The 23,093-nt window shown below is 40.5% G+C and overlaps 1 protein-coding gene across 5 annotated transcripts in view; it reads right to left on the bottom strand.

Annotated features, from left to right (window-relative positions):
* The window catches only part of KATNAL2 (katanin catalytic subunit A1 like 2), a 150,946-nt gene that overhangs the window by 79,254 nt on the left and 48,599 nt on the right, over positions 1-23,093 (bottom strand). For 3 of the 5 annotated variants that reach the window (XM_023586400.3, XM_004484692.4, XM_023586401.2), the window contains exons 2-5: positions 15,832-15,902; positions 8,502-8,668; positions 7,117-7,159; positions 755-872 (exon numbers count right to left, since the gene is read on the bottom strand). In XM_023586400.3, the coding sequence (XP_023442168.1) occupies positions 755-872; positions 7,117-7,159; positions 8,502-8,668; positions 15,832-15,902 (399 nt within the window). The remainder of the gene's footprint in view (positions 1-754; positions 873-7,116; positions 7,160-8,501; positions 8,669-15,831; positions 15,903-23,093) is intronic. The other 2 variants (XM_023586397.2, XM_071208552.1) reach the window with 2 other exon arrangements.

Here is a 23,093-nt window from a genome sequence, read left to right as displayed (position 1 = left end):
AGCCCCACTTCCACCTCCCTTACCCTTGATTCAGAGTACCATGGGCCAGATGACAGACACTTCTTGAGGGTGAGGGATTTCTTCTGACCAGTTGAGCTTCATGATTATTCCTTCCTATCCTGACATTACCTCTTTCCGTTCCTTTTCCGTTTCCACTGGTCCTCTTTCCTGTGAAACCTAGCATGTCTTACCCTAAGCAAGGAGCTTCTAGACATACATCTCCTGAGCCCGAAGCCTTCGATTTCATCCAACTGCCAGGCTCTCTCCTCTTGTGCCATTCTACAGCAGACACAGCAACTGCCCCAGAAATTCCAACGTGGAGCTCTGGGGTTGTTAGCAGCCATGTGTGATCTGGAGACACTCCATGGGAGACTCTGAGACCCAGCCACCCCCGAGACTGTCTTTGGCTTCCACTTAGGAACCCAGGAATATGCTTTGAGCAGGAAAACCAGCCAATGACACTGACAGTCAAATGGCCCTACTGCTCAAGGGCTGGTCACCTAGAACTCAGACCAGGGGAGAGACTGGGAGAAGGAAGGAGGCCTCCCATTTAAATTAAGAAACATTAAGAAACCTAGGGTTTGGCCCAGTTTTAGTCTAGTATATTGGGAGAAAAACTACATTTTAAAATCACACAGCAATTTAAAAAGCATAGGTCCTCAAAAATGGAGTAATTGTGACTTTTTTCTTCGGGCAATTTCTCAATCTTTAAGTCAAGGGTGACAGTACTAACACCAAGCAAGGCCATCCTGACCTGTTTGGGACTCTCTTTATTGAGAGGTTTGCTGTCCCCTGTCTTCCTCGCTGTGGTCTTGGACCTTGGCCTCTGCTGACAGATCTTGGGAAGATTTTGGCAACTGTCATTCATCACCCTAGAGGGAGGAACAAAAACCTTGGAGGAAATTATTCTAACCACTTAATTTGAGGTAAACAAACAGTATGGCACATTTTAAGAGGGACATTTCTTGAGGCATATGTGGATGTGCCCAATAGCAACCTTCCAACTGCACTACCTGCCCACCTTGTCCAGCTTGCCCTGACGCCCTCCAGTCTCCCTGTTGGGTTCCCCCAGAGTGGGACTGAGGGCTCACCTCCTCCTCAAGGCCCCCAACTCCCCTGCTTCATTACTTCTTCACACCACATGGCTTCAACCCTTCAGCAAACAGCTTTGTGTCCGCAAGGGCACGTTACCTTACCAGCACTCTTCCATTGTTTCTTTCTTCCTTCCTTCAGAGCAGGATGGGAGTCCTCCTCTGATGGATCCTACCTACTTAAAACACCTCCCATCAAGCTGTGAATGATGAACAAAAGGGGCTTGTAGAAGGAAAACAAGCCTTACCCTGTCTCTGTTGTACAGATCATTCATATTTGCAAAAGACAATTTTCATTAGATTTTTTCACTTCGGACAAAACTGATGGGATTCGAAATCAGACTAGTAGCTAACTTTTTTTGGACATTGGAATTGTCCTGAATGACATTTCAATGACAGATACAGGCCATTATATATCTTGTCATACCTTACAAAACTGTGTGGGACAGAGCGTAAACTATAATGTAAACCATAATCCACACATTGCCACATATTGGCAATGCTCCAATATGTGTTCATCAATTATAACAAATGTATCACACTAATGAAGGATTTTGTTAATATGGGAAAGTGTGTGGGGGTGGGTGGGGGCATATGGGAATCCCCTATAATATTTATGTAACCTAAGTATCTTAAAAAAATTTTTTTTAAGTATACTAAAAAAAAGAATAGAGGCTAACTGGTAGGGAAGGAAAGTAATGACTGGCAACAGGTAAAGGGAGCCTGTTGGAAGGCTGGAAATGGCAGTGGTTGCAAGGGTATGTGTATTTGTAAGGTCATTGGCTGTATACTTAACATGAGTGGGCTTTAAGCACTTCACTGTATATGTGCTCAATAGCAACATAAGGTGACAAAAATTTATGCACTGCATCCTCATAGTTACATGTTAAACTCATATTGGACTATCCATAATCTTAGATAGAAGACAACATCCAGAAAGAGGCAGGACTTGCTCAGGGACACAACATGGACCTATTATAAGTTATTTAGTTCTCTAAGTTCTTTTGTCCCCACATGCAAGGTGAATTTGTAGGAGGTTTGCTAGAAGAATTTCTCCCCATGTTCTAAGTCATCTTAGGGGGCTGCTATTTCAATTCTATTTCTTTGTGGGAAAGAAAAAGTTGAAAAGTTGTTTATGTCTAATATAAATAGCCACTTGGGCAGCAAGACTGCCCACACCACCAATACCACCAGTGTCCACATGTTGTCCTGTGTCCCCCCAAAAGATATGTGGAAGTCCTAACCCCTGGTCCCTGTGAACATGGCCTTATTTGGGGATTTGACTGTTGCAGATGTCGCCAAGTTAAGATGAGGTCATACTGGATTCGGCTGCACCCTAATTCAGTGAATGGTGTCTTTGTAAGAAAAAGGAGAGTGAGATTTGAACATAGAGACACACACAGGAGGAGGACAGCCATATGAATACGGAGGTAGAAACGGGAGCGAGGCAGCTACAAGCCAAGGAACACCAATGCAACCACTGGAAGCTGAGCAGGCAAGAGAGGCTCCTCCCTCAGAGCCCTCCACGGAGCATGGCCCTGTTGACACCGTGATGTCAGACACTAGCCTCCAGCACTGTGGAGAATAAGCTCCTGTCATGACTTTGTTATGGCAGCCACAGGAAATTCATAGACATGGTGACCCTGATGCCAGACCCAATGGGGCGAGTGTCATAGAGGCAGACAAGTAGCAGTTCCTCAGGGCCTCTGGTTTTCCTCTGCAAAGTAGGAATAAGAAGGTCTGTCCCTCAGACCTTTTGTGAGCACAAAAATGAAATAGCCATGAAATGAATACCAAGCCCTTGCTAACAGCATTGATTTAAATGAGGCCAAGTTTTACATATATTTTGTTAAACTTGCCTCAGTATCCTTGTGGGGCTGGAGGGGAACTGGGCCTCTATTTTCCCTCTTTGATTTCCCATTCAAGGCAAGTGAACCACAAGATCTGCTTTAACAGGGCCAGACTCAAGTACGCTAATGAACAAAGCAATGCAGTTTCCTTCAATCAGCTCTGATGCTTGTAAAATTCTTCCTAATATGGAACCACATTCGTCCCACTGTGTTAGCCACTGTTCATAGGTGTGGCCCAGAGAGTTTTGCAGAGAAGCTCCACTCCTTCTTCCCCCTTTAGAAGGTAAAGGCTGCTACTGCATTGCTCCTGGGATTTCCTCCTCCCCAAGGCTTCTGTTCTTCAAGTTCAACACTTCCATTTGCTCTGGTCATTCCTAAGGTTACTTGGCTCTGAGGAACCTCATCCTGGCCACCTTCCTTTGTCCACCACCTTCTGGCCAGAAGAGAATTCAGTAATACTGACCTCCTACTTTTTTTTTTCACTTTACATTTTCTGTACATTTAATAATTGAAAATATAAACAATTAAAAATTAAAAAGAAAACACAATTGAATAAAAACATTCATTTCTCAATTAAATGTACTGGATATATATACTTTTTAAAAATCATATACTATGTCACACAATATATTTGGTTCATAGTAATGCAATTATTGAGTATTTGTCCTTTTGTGTCTGACTTGCTTTGCTCAACATAATGTCCTCCAGGTTCATCTATGTTGTCATATGCTTTACAACTTCATTTCTTCTTATAGCTGCATAATATTCCATTGTGTGAGTACACCACGTTTATCCATTCATCACTTGATGGGCACCTGGATTGTTTCTAACTTTTGGCAATCATGAATAATGCCACTATGAACATCGGTGTGCAGATGTCTGTTTGTGTCACTGCTCTCAGTTCTTCTGGGTATATACCCAGTAGTGGTATTGCAGGGTCACATGGCAAGTCTATATTCAACTTCCTTAGGAACTGCCAAATAGTCCTCCACAGTGGTTCTATCATTCTACATTCCCACCAACAGGGAATAAGTGTTCCTTTCTCTACACATCCTTTCCAACACTTGTAGTTCCATCTTTTTAATAGTGGCCATTCTGGGAAGCGGATGTTGCTCAAGTGATAAGGCCTCTGCCTACCATATGGGAGGACCCAGGTTCCATCCCTGGGGCCTCCTGGTGAAAAAGAAGAAGAGAAAGTGTGCCCATGTGGAAGCCGAGTGCACGCACAGTGAGCCAGGTGCCCATGTAGGTGCCTGTGTGGCAAGCCAAGTGCCCATGTAGTGAGCCAACAGCCTGTGCAAGTGCACACATGGCCAGCTGAGAGCCTGCATGGTGAGCTAGTGCCCGCACAGTAAGCCAGTGCCCCCATGGTGAGCTGAGTGCCTGCGCGAGTGCCAGCGTGGCAAGCTGAGTGCTCACATGGTGAGCCAAGTGCCCGCATGGTGAGCTAAGCACTCACGTGATAAGCCAACTGCTCACATGGTGAGCCAGTGCCCGCACGAGCGAGTCACGCAGCAAGATGATGACGCAACAAAAGAGAGACAAAGGGGAGTGTCAATGTGAAGCCCAGCAGAGAAGAGGAACTGAGGTGGCGAAATTGACAGGGAACCTCACTCCACATCAGAGGTCCCCAGGATCAAATCCCAGGAAATCCTAGAGGAGAAAGATGAGAAGACAAAAAGAGAAACAGATACAGAAGATCACACAGCAAATGGACACAGATCATAAACTCAGCAGGGGAGGGGTGGGGGCGGGGGAAAGGGGAAGAAAAATAATAATAAAATTAAAAAATGAATCTTAAAAAAATAATAATTGTGGTCATTCTGATAGGTATAAAATGGTATCTCATTGTAGTTTTGATTTGCATTTCCCTAATCATTACTGATTTTGAGCATTTCTTCATGTGTCTTTTTGCCATTTGTATTTCTTCTTTGGAAAAATGTCTGTTCAAGTCTTTTGCCCATTTTTCAATTGGGTCATTTGTCTTTTTATTGTTGAATTGTAACATCTCTTCATATATCCAGGACATTAAACCCTTATTGGATATGTGATTTCCAAATATTTTCTCCCATTGAGTTGACTGCCTTTTCACCTTTTTGACAAAGTCCTGTGAGATACAAAAGTGTTTAATTTTGAGGAGGTCCAATTCATCTATTTTTTTGTTGTTGTTGCACGTGCTTTGGGTGTAAGGTCAAAGAAACCACCACCTACTACAAGGTTTTGAAGATGTTTCCCTACATTTCCTTCTAGTAGTTTTATTGACCTCCTACTTTTTGAATGCTGCCTTTCTATTTGCTAAGGACATTAGCAATCATACTACACTATTGACTCATGTGGCACCTTCATGAACTCAGACCTCTAGGTGTCTAATTTTGTAATGGGGGACTATTTGTCATGAACCTTTGGTTAGAGCTTAAGCCTTACTCCAGTTTTTCTTTTTGTTATTTTGGGTCCACCTCCCAAATTGTAAAGATCTCTTCAATCCTAATTTTGCCTCCCATCACATTAGCTCACTTTCCCATATTTGGGTCACCTACAAATCTGTAAACTGGGAGCTTGCTGACTGGAATGAGACGCAAGAATTAAAAAACGTCTATTTCATTAACCAGAAATGACTCAATCTCTAACAATCTTTGGGCACAAAATTGTGATCAGAAACACCATTCACTACTTTCTGATTATCCTACCTGACTCTATTTGCTAGGCACCCTTTAGGTGCCCATATAGAAGCTGAAATAACCCCGAGCTGGCCCTAACATGGTGCAAAGCACTCCAACAATATTCACTTACAGAATTTTCCTACCAGGTAATGAATGCTGAAGAAGTTACAGGTATGAATGTATGACTGAAAAATAATCAGAACCAGAATGTGTTCCAGAACTGGGTTCTCCAAATGCTCCTTGCTGTCTCGACTCACAAGGAGTTACCATTTATTACTAGAATCTGACTAGCCTTATGGAAACAGTAAATAAAAGGAAAAATACTTCTGCCAAAACAATAAAACTGTTCCTAAAGAACAGTGCACAGCAAAGCTAGCCTTAGGCATGAGTTACACCAGCAGGCAGGCACAGGATCCATGGCCAATTGTATAAGCCCTGGAAGCTCTTTATCCTTCCTTCTTGGCTATAGACAAGGGACACAGATTCATAAGAGTTGGGAACTTACTGGGGCTCATTGAACTCATGCCTCTTGAGGGTCTGATTCATTGCTTATGGTCACAACTCATGTTTTTGTTTCAGTTACATTCTTAAGATTTTTAAAAATTTAGTTCATTGCCTGAATGACTGTGTGGTCCCTAGAGGCACCCAACTTTAAACTTCCCCTAAGGTTTAGACTTTATTGTAACAGCAAAGAACCTCAGGACCTGATGCTCCCAAGCAGGCTATCCCTCTGCAGCAGTGTTCTCAGGCATTTCTAAACAGCCTATCAGAAGAGGAATGTATTGAGAACAGTTAGAGAGGAATGGAGGGCACTGAGGCAAGAGTGGGGGCCACTGTGGAAGAACATGCCCACCCAGAATGGTTGAGAGACAGATGGGCTCTAACGAGGCCCAAAGGAGATACGGAATTGAGAAGGTGGGGAAGGGAACACAAGACAAGTGTGAGAAAAAGAACGTAAAGTAAGAGAAGGGCAGGTCCACAGCAGACCAGCCTTGGGGAAAGTGGAAGTATGAGCTCAAACCTCCTGGCTCACTGGTTATCTTCAGATATGTGGGGACATGTTATCTGGGAGTGCTCACAGAAATTACAGACGTGATAAAGGGCGGGGGGTGGGAGGGAAGGGGAAGGCAGATATTTCTTGGGTGCTTGTGATATGCCAGGAACTCACTGTGTGCCAGAAACTTGCTCCAAGCTTGTAAGTAGCAGAGCCAGGAATTGAACCTGGGTCTTGCTTTTTATTTCTGAGGTCCATACTCTAGACAACATGACCTAGAAAGATTGAGTCCCACTGGATGCAGTGATTTACATTAAAACCTGGAGAACCAACAGACAATGAGCCAAGTCTTGGACAGCTATATCAGGAGGGGGACCCATGGCTGAGCCTACCGAGGTCACATGACCACAGCCTGGTATTGCTGGTAGACAGTCATGGATCTGCACTGGAAAATCTTCTGGTAGGGGATCCCACAAATTCCTAGAGTTGAGTTGATCAAGATGAATTACCATTCACTTTACCTTCTGGTCTTCCCTCCACTTCTTTGTGGTAAATTATTTTCTGCTGTGGCAAAACAAATATTGGGGAGAAAACTTAATTTTTTAAGAGAAAGAGATAGTAATTTTCAGGTGTGTTTTTCCTACTGTTCTTCAAATTTGTGCTGCAGCCTTTTGGAATCCAGACACTCTAAGCTATTCTCATCTAGAGAGAAGTGAAATTACCAGCTATGAGAAAGGGGCCTGTGCTTCTCAAGCATTTTGATACAGAGAAAGACCCCAAAGTCTTCAGCTATTAAAGATGTTGATTACAACAGACCTGGCAGCAACTCCAATATGGGAGCAAGCTTTACAGCTGCTATTTCGTTATGTTTTCATTAACTTGACACCATTTTGCTGTGGTGTGTGGGATGCAGGATGCTAGCATGGGCCTGGCAGGGAACATCAGCCATACTCTGCCAGTTTACCTTAAAATAAGGACATTGTCCAATATCACGGGAGAATATAGCCACTAACATAGGTCAGAACTAGCAATGTAGAAATCAGATCATACCAGTAATATTCTAGGTGGCCCAGTGGTTAGGAATCAGTGCTTCCTCTGCCAACTCCCAGTTCTAACAACCAGCTAAGGAAGCCAAGCTCTGGACCCCGCACTGGAAAGGAGCTCAGATGAAACTATCTCTCGGACCCCTTCTAGCTCTGAGATCTGGCCCTGGCTATTTTTAATTGATGCTCCTCTTGGTTTCCTGGTCCCTACATGAAATGTTAAAGTCTGTGGCTTAACAAGTGCCTTGTAAATAGGACAATGATCTCCCTTGGTTTATAATTACTTCCCCCACTTACAGACTTCTCAGTCAATGTTACAACGAAACACGGGGCCCTCGATTTAGATCTTTCCTCCAGCCAGCCTCCTTGACTGCTGACTTATCCTGGGTCTTTGCATTTTATTGATCATTATCTGGACTGATGGCTTTCAAAAGCATTTCATTATCTATACATGAGCTATTAGCTGCAGCAATACTCTTTTCCACGTTATTTTCAAGATAGATAATAGGTCCTCCTAACTTGAAAAAGTCTTCTGTCATTTATCCTCTTCTAACAGCTCTTTGCATATCCAAAGAAATGAAAGTCATGTTGGTCTTCTAAGAAGTGCCTGTGTTACTCCGGGGTTTTGCATCCACTGCCAGAAAACACACATTCCTCAAATAGCCAGTACGGCTGAAGGGACAGCAATGTCCAGACAATTATGTTTAAATAATCTGCACTGGATCTAAGGGAAACTGCATGACCTATCTGGTGCCTTCTCTCAGTGCCGGGTGAGAGGTACCATCTATCAGGGAATAAGATGAGGAAGGAACTTAATTTTAAAGATGAGATACTGCCCCTTTTTATAGAAAATAGCCACATACCTGTGTCTGCTGTCTTTTTTACAATTTTGGGGTATTTCTGAAATTTTACAAAATAATAGCTCTCATATTCCATCAAAATAGTTTCAAGATCAACGTTGTCACAAACTTCAAAGCGCCGTAACCCCAGTTTGGTTTCTTGCTCCAAAGCATTGGCCGCCTCGATATATCTGGCAGTTTCACAGAAGAAAAACAAATTTAAAACAACTCTAGGTAAAAAAGATAAAGGCAAACAGGCATTACAAGTCCAAAGAGACTCAATATTCAGAGAGTAAGCCTACATTAAATAGTATATTCGAGGAAAACTAGTATAAATGAGAAATGCCTATAGGGTACGGAGCCTCACATTGTAAATACATCCAAATATTATCTTTCAAAGAAGTTGCCTCTGGAAACTACACACCCATTTTAGTGACGTCACATTGCCCAAACCGTTTTTGGAAGCGCTGAGAGTCGTCAGTCAACTAAAAAAAACTAGTCTTATGTTTTACATTCACTCATTTTTAATAAAAAATGGGTATTCACCCAACTTTATAACCTCTTTATTCACCAGTATTCATTTGAGGTAACATTTGGCAATTGTTAAAACCCAAATTGATCTCCAACAGGCAAGATTGCCATCATAGAGGCAATTCAAAAGAATGTGTGATGAGCTCTGTTATGGATTGAATTGCATCCCCCAAAAAGATAAGTTCCAGTCCTGACCTCTGGTCCAGTGAATATGATCCTATTTGAAGAGATTATTAGTTAAGATGAGGCCAAACTGGATCAGGGAGAGGGAGTTTGGGGCCAGTCAATAGGAGACAGAGAGATGGCCGTGTGACAGAAGCAGAGCTTGAATCACACTATGGATTGCTGGCCAGCCACTGCCAGCCCCCTACAGACTCCAGAGGAAGCATGGCTCTCCTGACATCATGGTTTGGACTTCCAGACTCCCAAACTGAAAGGCAATAAAGTACTGAATTAAACCACCCAGTTTGTGGTACTTAGTTACAGCAGACCCAGAAAACTAAGACAAGTTCTGAAGGAAATTCAAAGATATGTTGATCAAGAGCATTATCACAGAAATTTATTATAAGGAGATATTCATCCACTTGATAGCATCTTTACCATGTTTCTTCACTGTTGTTTTCTGTTTTTTGTTTTTTTTATTTATTTATTTTTAAAAATTACATTAAAAAAATATGAGGTCCCATTCAACCCCACTGCCCCCACCCCCCACTCCCCCCACAGCAACACTCTCTCATTGTTGTTTTTAACCTGTTCAGTCATAAGGTTGTCCAGTTTAAGTGGTTTTAGCACTAGTAGCAAAGGCTTATGTCTCAAAATCCTCTGAAAGTGAAAATACTATCCAGATCTTAATTTTCAGTTCTTAACTTCTTTTTAAAACCAAGGATCTAGTCCTGAAAAAGAAGCACCTGGGCAAATATGCACAAATTAGCATATAGGGAAGCAGTTGTGTCTCAACTGATAGAGTGTCCGCCTACCATATAGGGAGTCCAGGATTCAGTACCTAGGGCCTCTTGACCCATGTGGTGAGCTAGCCCACACTCAGTGCTGCCATGTGCAAAGGAGTGCCATGTCACACAGGGGTGTCCCCCATGTAGGGGAACCCCACACACAAGGAGTGCGCCCTACAAGGAGAGCCGCCCCATGCAAAAAAAAGTGCAGCCTGCCCAGGAGTGGCGCCGCACACACAGAGAGCTGATGCAGCAAGATGACACAACAAAAAAAGCAACACAGTTTCCTGGTGCCACATGACAAGAATGCAAGCAGACACAGAAGAACACACAGTGAATGGACACAGAGAGCAGACAACGGGGGGGAGGGACACGGGGGGGGGGAGGTGGGAAGGGGAGAGAAAAAAATTAGCATACAATTCCAAGGGCCCACTCTCCCCCAACTCCAGCTCATCCAAGTACCTCAGAATAAGAGTTCCTGTTGAAAGTAAGAGTTCTTTCTGTTTGATTAGAATCTGGAAAGGTAGAAGAAGAAAACTTTTTTTGGTATGTCCTCTCCCCTACATGAAATTCAGGTCAGTTGGAAGGTTGAACTTAAAAGAGGTTGCACATGATAGTGCCAAAGACCTTGAAATGTATTTGTTTCTCTGAAGTTAAGTTTAAAGAATTTGCGAACCACAGTCAATTGACTGTGTAGTCAGTCAGCCTCTATACTTATTGATGGCTCCCCAGGCGTCCACACTATATCTCAATTCCCAGTTTACACAGAGAAAAACTAAATCAGTTTTTTTTCTTCTAATTAATAGCTTTTGTTAGTGTGCAGTAATTCATGTTTATTTCAGAAAAACACAGAAAATACAGGTAAGTCAGAAATAATGACTGCTAAGCTTGTGTCTCTTTCTGAACTTTTTAAAAGGACACACATATACATAAACTTACATATATGCACTTGTAAAGAAAAAGATGGAAGATGGGATCACAAGCTATATATTACTTACAGTCTTTACTGACATCATATTATATTCTGAACTCTTCCCAAAATCATGGAACTTTGACTTAAGCACAAATTACAAGAGTAAATTATTGCAGTCCCCATTTTTCCTAAACTAATAGGAAACAGAACAGTTTTTGTGTGTGTCTATTATACTGTTTGCGTTTGAATGAGATCTGAACTTGATATGGTTGGTAGGAGAGAGCCCCTAGAGGTTCTTAATCAGCAGAATGACAGGACAGGACATTAGGAAGGGTTGGCTAGCAGTGATGAGCAGGACACAGCAGGAGAAGCAGGGAGGCTATTAAAGGTAACTCAGCCCCAGAAGACACATGCATGGCATGAGAAGCAGCAGCTTCCCTGGTCCTCACTGTCTGATCGCATCACTTCCTCACACACCTGAATTCTGGTCTTTCTGTTTATCTAATTGTTCACTGATGCCATGTCCCTTCCTCCTCTGTGCCTCTACCTGAATGTCCTCTCAAATAGCATTTGTCTATCCATCGTCTACACATCTTTCAAGACCAGCTCTCATCACCTTCTCTACAAAGCTTCTCCTGACTGTTTATTCCAATCTATTGTAATCTGTCGTCAATGCTGAAATCTTAATGCTTCAATAAAGGAAGTTAACTTTTTTCTAAACTAGTATGTCCTTAAAAATAGCCAGGAAAGATGTGGCTCAAGCAATTGAGCTCTCCCCTACTACATGGGAGGTCCCAGGTTTGGTTCCCGGTGCCTCCTAAAGAAGATGAGCAAGATGGTGAGCTGATGCAACAGATTGGCACAGTGGGCTGATGCAACAAGACGCAACAAGACACACAGGTAGGAAAACATAATGAGAGACACAACAAAACTGGGAGCAGAGGTGGCTCAAGCAATCAGGCACCTCCCCCCAACATGGGAGGTCCTGGGTTCAGCTCCCAGTGAAAAGAAAAAAAAAAAAAAAAAAGACCAGAACACAACAGACAGACACAGCAAATGCAAACAACAAGGGGGTGGGAGGAAAATCTTAAAAAAAAATATGGCCACAGTTTACTTTTAATCTTTTTTTTAAATTACAACTTTTTACTTGACATCTACAAGATTTTAGTCTCTTGCAGCTTTTGATCAGGTTAATCTTGATTATCTTGATAATCAACTCATAACGACTGTTTCTCAGCAGGTCTCAAGAAAATCAACTCCAGTAGAATTTTCATTGATTCAAGATGCAAAAGGCCATCTAGTGGTCAAAGGGGAAACTGCATGATTTGCAAGTGTACACCGCATTAAACCTTTCTGGCCCTAACAGCAGCAGTGGCAGATGCTGACTTTTTTTTTTTTTTAAGATTTATTTATTTATTTATTTCTCTCCCTCCCCCCCCCCCCCCAGTTGTCTGTTCTCTGTGTCTCTTTGCTGTGTCTTCTTTGTCCGCTTCTGTTGTTGTCAGTGGCACAGGAATCTGTGTTTTTTTGTTGCGTTATCTTGTTGTGTCAGCTCTCCGTGTGTGCGGCGCCATTCCTGGGCAAGCTGCACTTTCTTTTGCGCTGGGTGGCTCTCCTCACGGGGCGCACTCCTTGCACATGGGGCTCCCCTACGTGGGGGACACCCCTGCGTGGCACTGCACAGCACTCCTTGCGCGCATGAGCACTGCACATGCGCTAGCTCCACAGGGGTCAAGGAGGCCCAGGGTTTGTACCAGGGACCTCCATGTGGTAGACGTGTGGTAGACGACACCCTTAACCACTGGGCCAAGTTCGCCGCCCCACTTTTGTTTGTTTTTTAACTCTTACAGATCTCCTTTCTTATGGGGTTTCTGAAATACAAAATGTATTTCAATAAAAATCAGAGGTTACTAAATGGCCTTGATTGCTTTCTAATTATTCTACCTATCTACACACCAGTTAGTTCCTCAATGGCTATTCAAAAAATATTTGTTGAGCATCTATTAATACTATGCTCACACTGCTGAGACCTGGTATGGTGAACTCAAGTTTTATAAGAGTCAGTCCACTAAGGCAGCATTTCTCAAAGTGCTCCATAGGGGAAGCGAATGTAACTCAAGTAATTGAGCTCCTGCCTTCCACATGGGAGGTCCTGCATTTCTTTTCTGGTGCCTCTAAAAGAAGACAAGCAAGACAGTGAGTTGGCACGATGGGCCGGAGCGGCGAGCTCCGGATGCAACAAGATCTTGCAACAAGATGGTGCAACAAGAGACACAAGGAGGAAAATATAATGAGACACAACAAAGCAGGTAGTGGAGTTAGCTCAAGCAATTAGGCACCTCCCTTCCACAAAGGAGATCCCAGGTTCGGTTCCCAGTGCCTCCTAGAAAAACAAGGAATATGAACAGACACAGCAAATGCAAACATGAGGGAAAGGGGAGAAATAAAAAAATAAAATAAATCTTTAAAAAAAAAAAGTACTCCATAGAAAACTACTTCTCAAAAATGTCCTGAGAAAATAATTGGTTTGCAAAACTCTGAATATAGTGACTTTTGTACAGATATTCCCATTGTATATTAGCAAATTAGACAGTCTGAGAAGTCCTGAAATAAGATAAACCGCTTAACTTAGTTTTACCCAATGCTTGTCAAACTTACCTGGCCACAAAACTCCTTTAAACTAACACTATTAATATCCTGCATTTCTAATATTCTATGATATCCAGAAAATGCTGCCTCCAGTATTTTGGCTCAGGGTTCTTTGGATAGAGCTGGTATTCCATCAAAAATTGAAGCAAAATAGGTCAAACCCACATTCCAACTCCTTTAAATCTTCGCTAGACTAGATTGGGTATTTAAAAGGGTAAAATCTATATACTAACTCTTTCCCAGTAAAAATAGCATCATATATGCTTACTTTGTGTTGGGTACTATTCTAAGCTAAGCATGTCACATATTTAATCCTCATAATAACTGTATCTACCTGATAGAGTCATTACCCCAATTTATAGACAAGGGAACTGATGCATAAAGAGGATAAGTAACTTACCCAGGGTCACAGGTTAGCAACGAATAGATGGGGCATTTGAACCTAGTTTGGCTCCTAGCCATCATATTGCAGGGAGTTCATTTCCTGACTTTAAAAGGTCATCATTTAAAAACAAACAAACAAAAAAACAACAAACTATGATCCATCCATATTTTTATTTTCCTGTGGCGACCATCAAGCAGAAAAAGATCATTGACACTGAAGTAGTTATTCCTCTGGACCCTGGAAGTCCTACGGAGTGAGACAGACCTGGAAAGTGCTCCCACTTAGAGCCAGGTGACCTCCAGTGAGCTCATTTATTCCTCCAAGCCTCAGGTTCTCCCAGTACAGAAAAAGAGACTCCAATTTCTACCTTAAAATGTAAAACAAGATTCCTCAGGGAGTCTAGAATGCTCATTCCCCTCGAGAGGGCAATGGGCCTGTTCTCTGGCATGGTTAAGAGAAATAAGGATAAACTCCCAGTTCTCTCTCATCTGTCTCCTCTCCTCCCGTCTCTTTCTTTCCTACCTCCCCAGGACAGGGGTTACTGGGTGCTCAGAATTGACTTTTACCTAGAGTAGATCCTTCACTTCACTAACAGACACTATGTTTATTGGAGGAAAAGATATGTTCTTGCAACCTTTTGGGAAAATTCTTGCTCTAACCCAGGATTTCTCCACCTCGGCACTATTGACATTTGGGGCCAGATGATTCTTTGCTGTGGGAGCTCTCCTGTGCATTGTGATGTTACCAGCATCCCTGACCTCTACCCACTAATGGCAGTTCTGACAGCCAAAAACGTCTCCAGATACTGTCAAGTGGCACCAAGGAGTGGGGGTGAGGATGTGCAAAATCACCCCATCTTGAGAACCACAACCTTAACTCAAAGGTTTTTCAGTTCTAAGACTGATACCTGAGTATTTTCTTCCTGGACACTTGAAAAGCAAGAAAACTTTAAAGTGGATAGTGCCCTTTAAATACTTTGTGGAATCAACTTTCTTCCCTCACAGAGTATTCAGCATATTAGTGCTTTTATTGTAAATGTTTGGGTGTTTTTTTAACAAGGTAAAGGGGTGGGTGGTTTGGAGCTATGTACCCCAGAAAAACATGTTTTCAAGCTTAATCCATTCATGTGGGTGTGAACCCTTGTAAATAGAACCTTTTGATGGGGTTACTTTAGTTAAGGTGTGACCCAACTGAATGAGGATGGTCTTAAGTCCTATTACTGGATTATAAGCACTTTATAAGCAGAATGAAATTCAGACACAAAGAGAAAGAGGTGAGAGCATCCAGAAGCTGGAAGTTAACGGAACCTGGAAGAGATGCCAGGAGAGGCCGCCACGTGCAATACCATGTAACAGAAAAGCCAAGGACCAAGCATCACTGACAGCCAGCCCTGGAATGCCACACTCAGGGAAGAAAGCATCACCTTGATGACACCTTGGTTTTGGAATTCTCTTACTCTCAAAACTGTGAGCCAATAAATTCCCATTGTTTAAGCCAACCCATTACGTGGTGTTTGCTTCCAGCAGCCAGGAAGCTAAAACAGGGGCCAAATTCAGATGCTTCCAAATTTCCTCTCCTAACTGTTATAGAATGTATATTGGAAGGAAAAAGAGAGTTAGACATCTGCTGTCCAGGAAAATACAATGCCTTTATTTTGGAGGAAGGACAATTGAGAAATAAGAGTGTTATCTACCTGTGCACAATCAGAACTGGAACCTCAGGAAACTTCATTTCAAAGGCCTATGTTATTATAACAACCCAGGTAGAAGGTAAAAGTATCTCATGTACTAGGTAGGTCTGTTAAAAAAGTTTTCAGACGCATAATGTGGAAAATATCTATGTAATTGAGACACTAAAAATATGTCTGGAAAAGTGGAGAACAGAGAAAGAAAGAAATCATCTGTTAATATTTATAATGGAACATACCCTTCTTGTGTTAAGTAATGCAAAATCAAAATGAGAAGATTTTTTCTTCGTGCTTCTGTCCTCATCTCGCACTGTGAACAAAGAGGAAAATTTAGATAGGGCAACAATGAGATGTCACACTTCTTTTATAGTGATAAGCCCCTGGAGGTAAATGTAACTTGTCAAAACCAAGCAGCATGACTTAAAGGCTGGAAAGCAGTTTGAAGCCTCTAAGGGCATATAAAGTTGCTTTCCATTTTTATTTTCTTCTTAAAGCTGCCTTCTCAATTGTAAACTTAAGGTACAATCATTTAAATTGGGATTGCACTTCGCTAGTTAAATTCTTACTGGCCTTTTATTGTTTATAATCATGAAGAAAAAATGCATACACCCCAACTGTTTGAACCAGGTTAAGAAAAGTGATTATAAAGATAAATTCAGGAGCCAGAAATCAGCTCTGACATTAGAGGCATTTACCTGCTATCACATATTTAATTCACTCAGAGTTCCAACCAGTCCCTGCACAAACATGGACATATATTCCAGTAAACCATTCAGGGGTGACTGAACAGTCAAGCTCTTAGAAAAACCACTGAGAGTAGCAGAGGCCATAAAAGGAAAGTTTCTGCATAATTAGGTCCTTATTCAAACTGGATGGATTTGTGTTTTTATTCATAGTGATAAGATGTAACTACTTTAGTTATCTGGTATCTCAAATTCCCTGATGTATTCATGAAATACATCATTTTCAGTAGTACTTCCCTTATTGGAAATAATTTACCTAACATCTTTATCTAATGAGTAAAAACTGGATAAAAGAAAAAAAGACCCCTGAGTGGCTCAAATTATATCATAAGATTTATAGACAAACATTCATATTCATCCATGACATATATGAAGGCTTTTCAGGCATTCATCCAGAGCTTTCTCAAAATTAATGTTGTAATACAATTAAACACATATGTAGTTATTTAAAAATCAAATAGTACTACATATATATATATTTTAATCAATAGTCTCCTGTCCTACTTCACTACCCTGCAGGTAACAATCTTAATTATTTTAGCTATTTCTTCTGATATTTACCTCCATGTTTCTAAATAATAGATCACCATTTCATGATGTATAAATGTTATACAATAACTATTCACCTTTTAAAATAAGCTCTATTATGCCCTTCTCACCCTATCTTCCCCTTACGGTTTTATCAATATCCAGTGATTACCTTATTATGTCCACATAAATATTGTTCACTGCTGATCCAAAAACTACACCTTTCCATTTCAATACAGCATTTGTTTTTCTTGGAATTAAGAGTTGCCTCATGTTTTTCATTTGCTTACTTTTAGACATACCTATTGCTAATTTCCAAACACCATCACATCTCTAGATCCCCCTCACATCACTTTCCACACCATCAAAAATATCAGATAATGTGTCAATTACACTTTGTCTGAATTGCTGACTACTAGGCCTGCTGCAGGCATTCATCTTAGGATTTCCTTTGACAATTTCCTGAGTCTGATTCCCCATTTCCTAGAACCTGCGTCTTCCCCTTTCCTGATCACTCCCTTGTTTATTAGGCATAGCCTCTTGAATAAGGTTTATGGAAGATAAATGTTTTTAAGAATTTGCCCACTTAAAAGTGTCTTTATTCTACTTCAAACTGAATAGTTTGGAAGGACATAACTTTGTTCCATTGTTGCCTGTCTTTCAGTGTCTTTGTTGAGAAGTCCAGTGAAATTCTTTTTCCTGATCCTTTGCACAAAGTGTTTTTTCTTAATATTAACTTTAGTATTCTGAAATTATACAACTTTCATGGTACAGGTCTTTTCTCATTAATTATGCTGCTTATTGCCAAGTTGGAAGTCCCTTTTGTTTCCATTCTTGGAAAGTTTCTTTTATTATTTTTTTTGAGAAATTATTCCCCTACGTTTTCTCAGATTTATTTTTAAGAACTCCTATTAACTAGATGAGGGACATTCTGAATTGATCCTTTAAGATTCTTTATATATATATTTAATTTCTTTGTCTCCACTATTTTTTTCTATTTTCTGAGCAATTTCATCAGTTTTGTCTTCAAATCATTCTATAGGATTTATTTGTATAAATTTTTATTTTTAATTTCTAAGAGCATTTTATTCTCTGTTCCTTTTTAACAGCATTCTGTTCTTGTTTTTCAGGTGCAGCATTCTCTTACCTTCTGATACAAAGTCATAATGAAGAGTTTAAGTTATATTCAATATCTGCTGTTTACAGAGGCAGGCAGAACATTAATTTATTCCATTAAAATATCCATTCAAAACAATTCAAATAAAAATGTTATACAGTTCACTAGAAAACACAGCAAATAAAGCAAATTGTGTTTGAAAGCACTTGCAAAGGAAGCATAGAAGTAACCAGTCATTCAATCAAAACTTATTTTGTTCTCTGACATTCAAAAAGTAGTTGTTGCAGGAAGTGGACTTGGCCCAACAATAGGGCATCTGCCTACCACCTGGGAGGTCCAAGGTTCAAACCCAGGGTCTCCTGACCCATGTAATGAGCTGGCTCACATGCAGTGCTGATACGCACAAGGAGTGCTGTGCCATGCAGGGGTGTCTCTGCACAGGGGAGCCCCACACGCAAGGAGTGCACCCAGTAAGAGAGCCGCCCAGTGTGAAAAAAGTGCAACCTGCCCAGGAATGGTGCCGCATACACAGAGAGCTGATGCAGCAACATGATGCAACAAGAGACACAGATTCTGGGTGCCGCTGACAAGAATACAAGCAGACACAGAAGAACACACAGTGAATGGACACAGAAAACAGACTGGGGGTTCGGAGAGGGGGTGGGGAAGGGGAGAGAAATAAAATTTTTAAAAAAGTAGTTGTTGCTTTGAATTTAACCTAAAATAAATCAAAACCAGAGTTCTCAGAAATCCAAAAGAAAGAGTCAAGGGAACTTATAACCCTTGAAGTAATAAGATATATGAAGTAAAAAGTAGTGGATAATTTTTAAACAATTTGTCAGATCTAGTATATTTAAATGAACATTTTCCCCTTCAAGGTAATCATGTTGTCAGATCATGCTCCTATTCTACTGCTCAAAACATTTCTGAAACTCCTCTTTTAAAGCGGTCACCACAAGTTAATGAACCACAGTCTCCCCTCAGCCCACATTTACAAAAATAATATGAGGTCATCATAGAAAACTGGGACAAAGCATAAAGGCACAAGAAAAAAATAAACCATTTTGGTCAGTTCTTTCAGTCTTCTGGGCTCGTGCATTTTGATAATCTGTTTCTTCTTCTTCTTAAAACATTTTCTAAATACTTTCCTAAGTTATTGTTTCTAAAACTTGTCTCTTATGACAGGAAAGAATGTCCCATAACTTAACAAACCTTTTATTGTTGGATAGTCTTATTATTTGAAATTGTGCCTCATCCAGCTGATGAATGCCCTGTATAAGCAGGTTTGAATATTTTTAAAATCCAAATGCATCTTCAAAAACAGATTTGAGTGCATTAAGGAGACTTTTTAAAAGTACAGCAGGACATGTCTAAAAAGTGACACTGAACAAATTTCTACTTCTGTCCTTGAAGAGACTACTTTACATCATGGCATGTTAACAAACCCTAAAACAAATTACCAAGGAGAAGTAAAGGATCAAGAAAGTATTACTGTAATTATCTTTGCTGTTGTTTCATTTGTTGTTAAGACATACATTTCAAATAAGAACAATGAGCAAACTCCACTCCGGTTAAGACCTAGAGCTCAGCCAGCAACTTGGAAGCTCCTGCCAGCCCTCTGCGGGTGTCGCCCTTCATCCCACCATCTTGACTGTTGGATTACTCACTCTCTTTTTCTTTTCAGTTTTATCACCTATGCATGCATCCTTAAAATACATTTCATTTTCCCATTTCTGAACTTTATATGAAGAAAATGTGTATTTTGTAACTACTTTTGTACAACAACATGTAATTTTTCCTAACAAAAATTCATTTCAAAATAATGGCTTAGGAACTCCAGTCATTCCATAAGGTCTTCACTTAAATTATCTGCTATTTTCTGGCCTCTGGCATAATTTCTCAGTGTCTTCCATGATCACTCTCTAATTTCTCAAAGTAACTCTTTTCTTTCCCAGAAAATGGAAGCATCATTATATACTTCTTTAAAATCACCCACAGTATGGTGCCAAGTGCTAAGCAGAGACTGAAATTTCCTGATAGGTTCACTAGATAACTGCCTTTCAAACTGTAGGTTATAAAATCATTCTAACTGGTTACAAGCTGCATAGTTTAATGAAATAGAATTATCACAGAATGTATAACACGTAGGAAGGTATAGTATCGCTCAGTGAAAGTTATACGTGGTTGCATATAAATGTGTGTGTGTCTACTAGATGCCAGTCTAAAATATCTTATGGTGAATCATGAAAAACTTTGAAAGCCACTATACAAAATGAAATTATGCTGATATGAAAATATCCAGCATTGGAAGTTTTTACTCATCTTTCTGAAGAGTAGCTGTGTTTACACAACATCTCTTGGTTACAACTGATGCCCTTCTAATTTGCCATGGTTAGCGCTGGCCCTCAAAATCAATCTCTCTCACACACAACTTTGATTTTGATTTGCTTCACCTATAGTGCCATCTAGTGTATTAGGAGGGAAAGCACTTCACAATGTTTAGGTGATTCCACTATTGTCGCATAATATGGATTACAATTATCACAGAAATCTGTCCAAATCAAGTTTACTAACAAAAGCACAATCGCATACTAAACAGGTGGTAGTGGATTAATGGGATATGTTTCTAAATGTTCAATCCTCAAACTCAAGATTGGGAATCAGAATTTGAGGTGGCTAGAAGGTACCTAGAGATCATTCAGTCTTAAGAATCTGAGATCCAGAAGAGTCAAGGGATTTACTCAAAGGCCTACAAAGGTTGTTTGTAGATCTTTGGAAATGAACAGAAATAGTAAAAGCACATCATGGTGTTTGTGACTAGCAGAGCTATTATATGGGTATGACAATGGCTGAAAGAGAAAGTCTAAAGGCATGTATATTACTAGCAGGAAAACTAAGAAATGTAACATGGGACTGTATAACATAGTGAAACCTTATATAAAACACGAATATGGGTGATATTGCATATATAAGACTGTTTTTACAAAATATAAAAGCAAAGAAACTAAAGAGATGGAAACAGAGTAGCAGCTATTTGTGTCAGGGGAGGCATAGAGAGATTGAGAGGTGATGAGTTTGGTTTGGTTGGTTGGTTTTTGTTTTTTTGTATTATTATTACTACTGGAATAATGAAAACTCTCTAAAAATGATTGAAGTGATGAATGCACAAATGATTATATCAAATGTCATTGATTGCCTCTTGACATGCCACACTCAGCCATTTCTGCCATTTCCTGTGCAGCTGTGGTTCCCATGATTGTCTGTGCTCCACTAATTTCTATAACCAAACTGGAGTGGAATCCAAAAGAAAAGGATTATATACATCACCTAGTGAATGCAATTTGTGAGTGGACAGTGGCCTTTGGTTTTATTTTCTACTTCCTAACATTTGTTCAAGATTTCCAGCGTGTCACTGTGAGGATATCCACAGAGATCAATGATGATAGCTGAAGAAAGAAGAATTATATCTCTGTTGGTGAATGCCACAGACAATTTCTAAAAGTAGGAAGGATGGACATAGTTTTAGTGCTGACCTGATTTGAATGCATATGGCATATCCAAGCTTGAATTTTACTAAGAAAGAATTTCCAATAGTTGTACTGTTTCCAAAGGTATGTTTTCCTACAGAATGTAGAGAATTTATGACATTGTAGCAATGTTTTTATAGTTTTCTTAGGAGATACTTTTTTATATTAACGAATTCATATACAGTAAAGGTATTACTGAAAATGGAGAGGTCTTATTTTTGTACAGATTCTGTTTATTTTGTACAATTTATGGAAATATACTAAATCAAAATTTTGAGTTTAATACATTCTTTAAAAAGTAAAATCAGAGAGATTCATTTTTAAGTTTTCATTTTAGAGATGTGTAATTTTACATCAAAAGAACATTTATAATGATTATTTACACAAAGTATAAGGATTTAGTTACTAAATTAACACTAAGGTACTCAGATTTTTAGATGAACTAAGCAAAATGCCTCTATTAAGAGGCCTTAATACCACTATACATATTAACTCTAAGTGAACACCAAAGACCTTGGTTTTGAAAGTCTGCTCCCTAGACCTTCCTGCTCACAGGGCCACAGCCTTTACCTGTGCTACTAGTCGGAATCCACAATGAGAGTAATTCCAGGTGGGAGGGATTCAGCAAGGCAGATTAGAAATAAAAAGTTTTAGGACAATGGAGTAAATGGAAGGGGAGTGACTGGCTGACAAGATAATCACACTGGATTTCAGATGCTAAATAACGTCTTTGCTAGATAAGCAAGGAGGGAAAGGGCTGTCAGCATGACTCAGGCTGGTGGAAAGGACTGAGGAAAGGAGACCTCTGCCTAATAACCAAAACTCTGCAAAAGCCAAACTGTGAAAAGCATTAACAATACCATTTATAAATCCACTCTTTATTGTTATTGGTGTAAGTCAGAAGCTGAAACGCAAGTCTTGATTTCAATTTTATGCCAGTAAACATGTCTAAGTGAACACAGGTCCAAGAGAGAAGAGGAAAAAGGACAGGAGGTCACAGACACTGAGGGGTTCAGGGTTCTGCTTATTTGCTCTTCCTTTTAATGCCCAAGGCTCCATGTTCACACACTACAGGAAATGTGAGTCAGGCCCTTTGCCTTACATAGAAACTAGCATCCATCTTTTCACCATAATCATGAATGACAAATGAAAAGCCAATCACTCAGGGGAAAGAAGTGGTCCTTGAGAGGTAAGGCTTAGGTTTGAACAATGAAGAACATACACCTGGGTCTGGCCAAATGGGACTGAACTTGAGAGCACAGACGAATGGCAGAGAGGCCCCTGTGGACAGCTTGGGAGGCAGGCTGGGGCTGGAGAGCAAGTGGTGTATCCTCAGTAACTACCTGTGGAGTGAGTAAAGGTGTGGGACTCAGCCACAGTCAGCTACGGTTGCAATGACAAACCGCATGTCCCCAAAGTGTTCAGTAGTGGGACATGCAGTTTCTGGTCTGTTGTAACTATTAACCACGCTGTGGATGCCCCATTGTCACGCTGGAACTGAAATACAGCGATAAAGGCTATGTCAAGCACCCATCAGGAGGAATGCCACATACTGTTCTCCTAGAATCTGTGGTGGAATGAATCAA

The sequence above is a fragment of the Dasypus novemcinctus genome, chromosome 16 (genome assembly GCF_030445035.2).
Source record: "Dasypus novemcinctus isolate mDasNov1 chromosome 16, mDasNov1.1.hap2, whole genome shotgun sequence".
NCBI classification, from domain to species: domain Eukaryota; kingdom Metazoa; phylum Chordata; class Mammalia; order Cingulata; family Dasypodidae; genus Dasypus; species Dasypus novemcinctus.
This window is presented reverse-complemented; position numbering and strand designations above follow the sequence as displayed.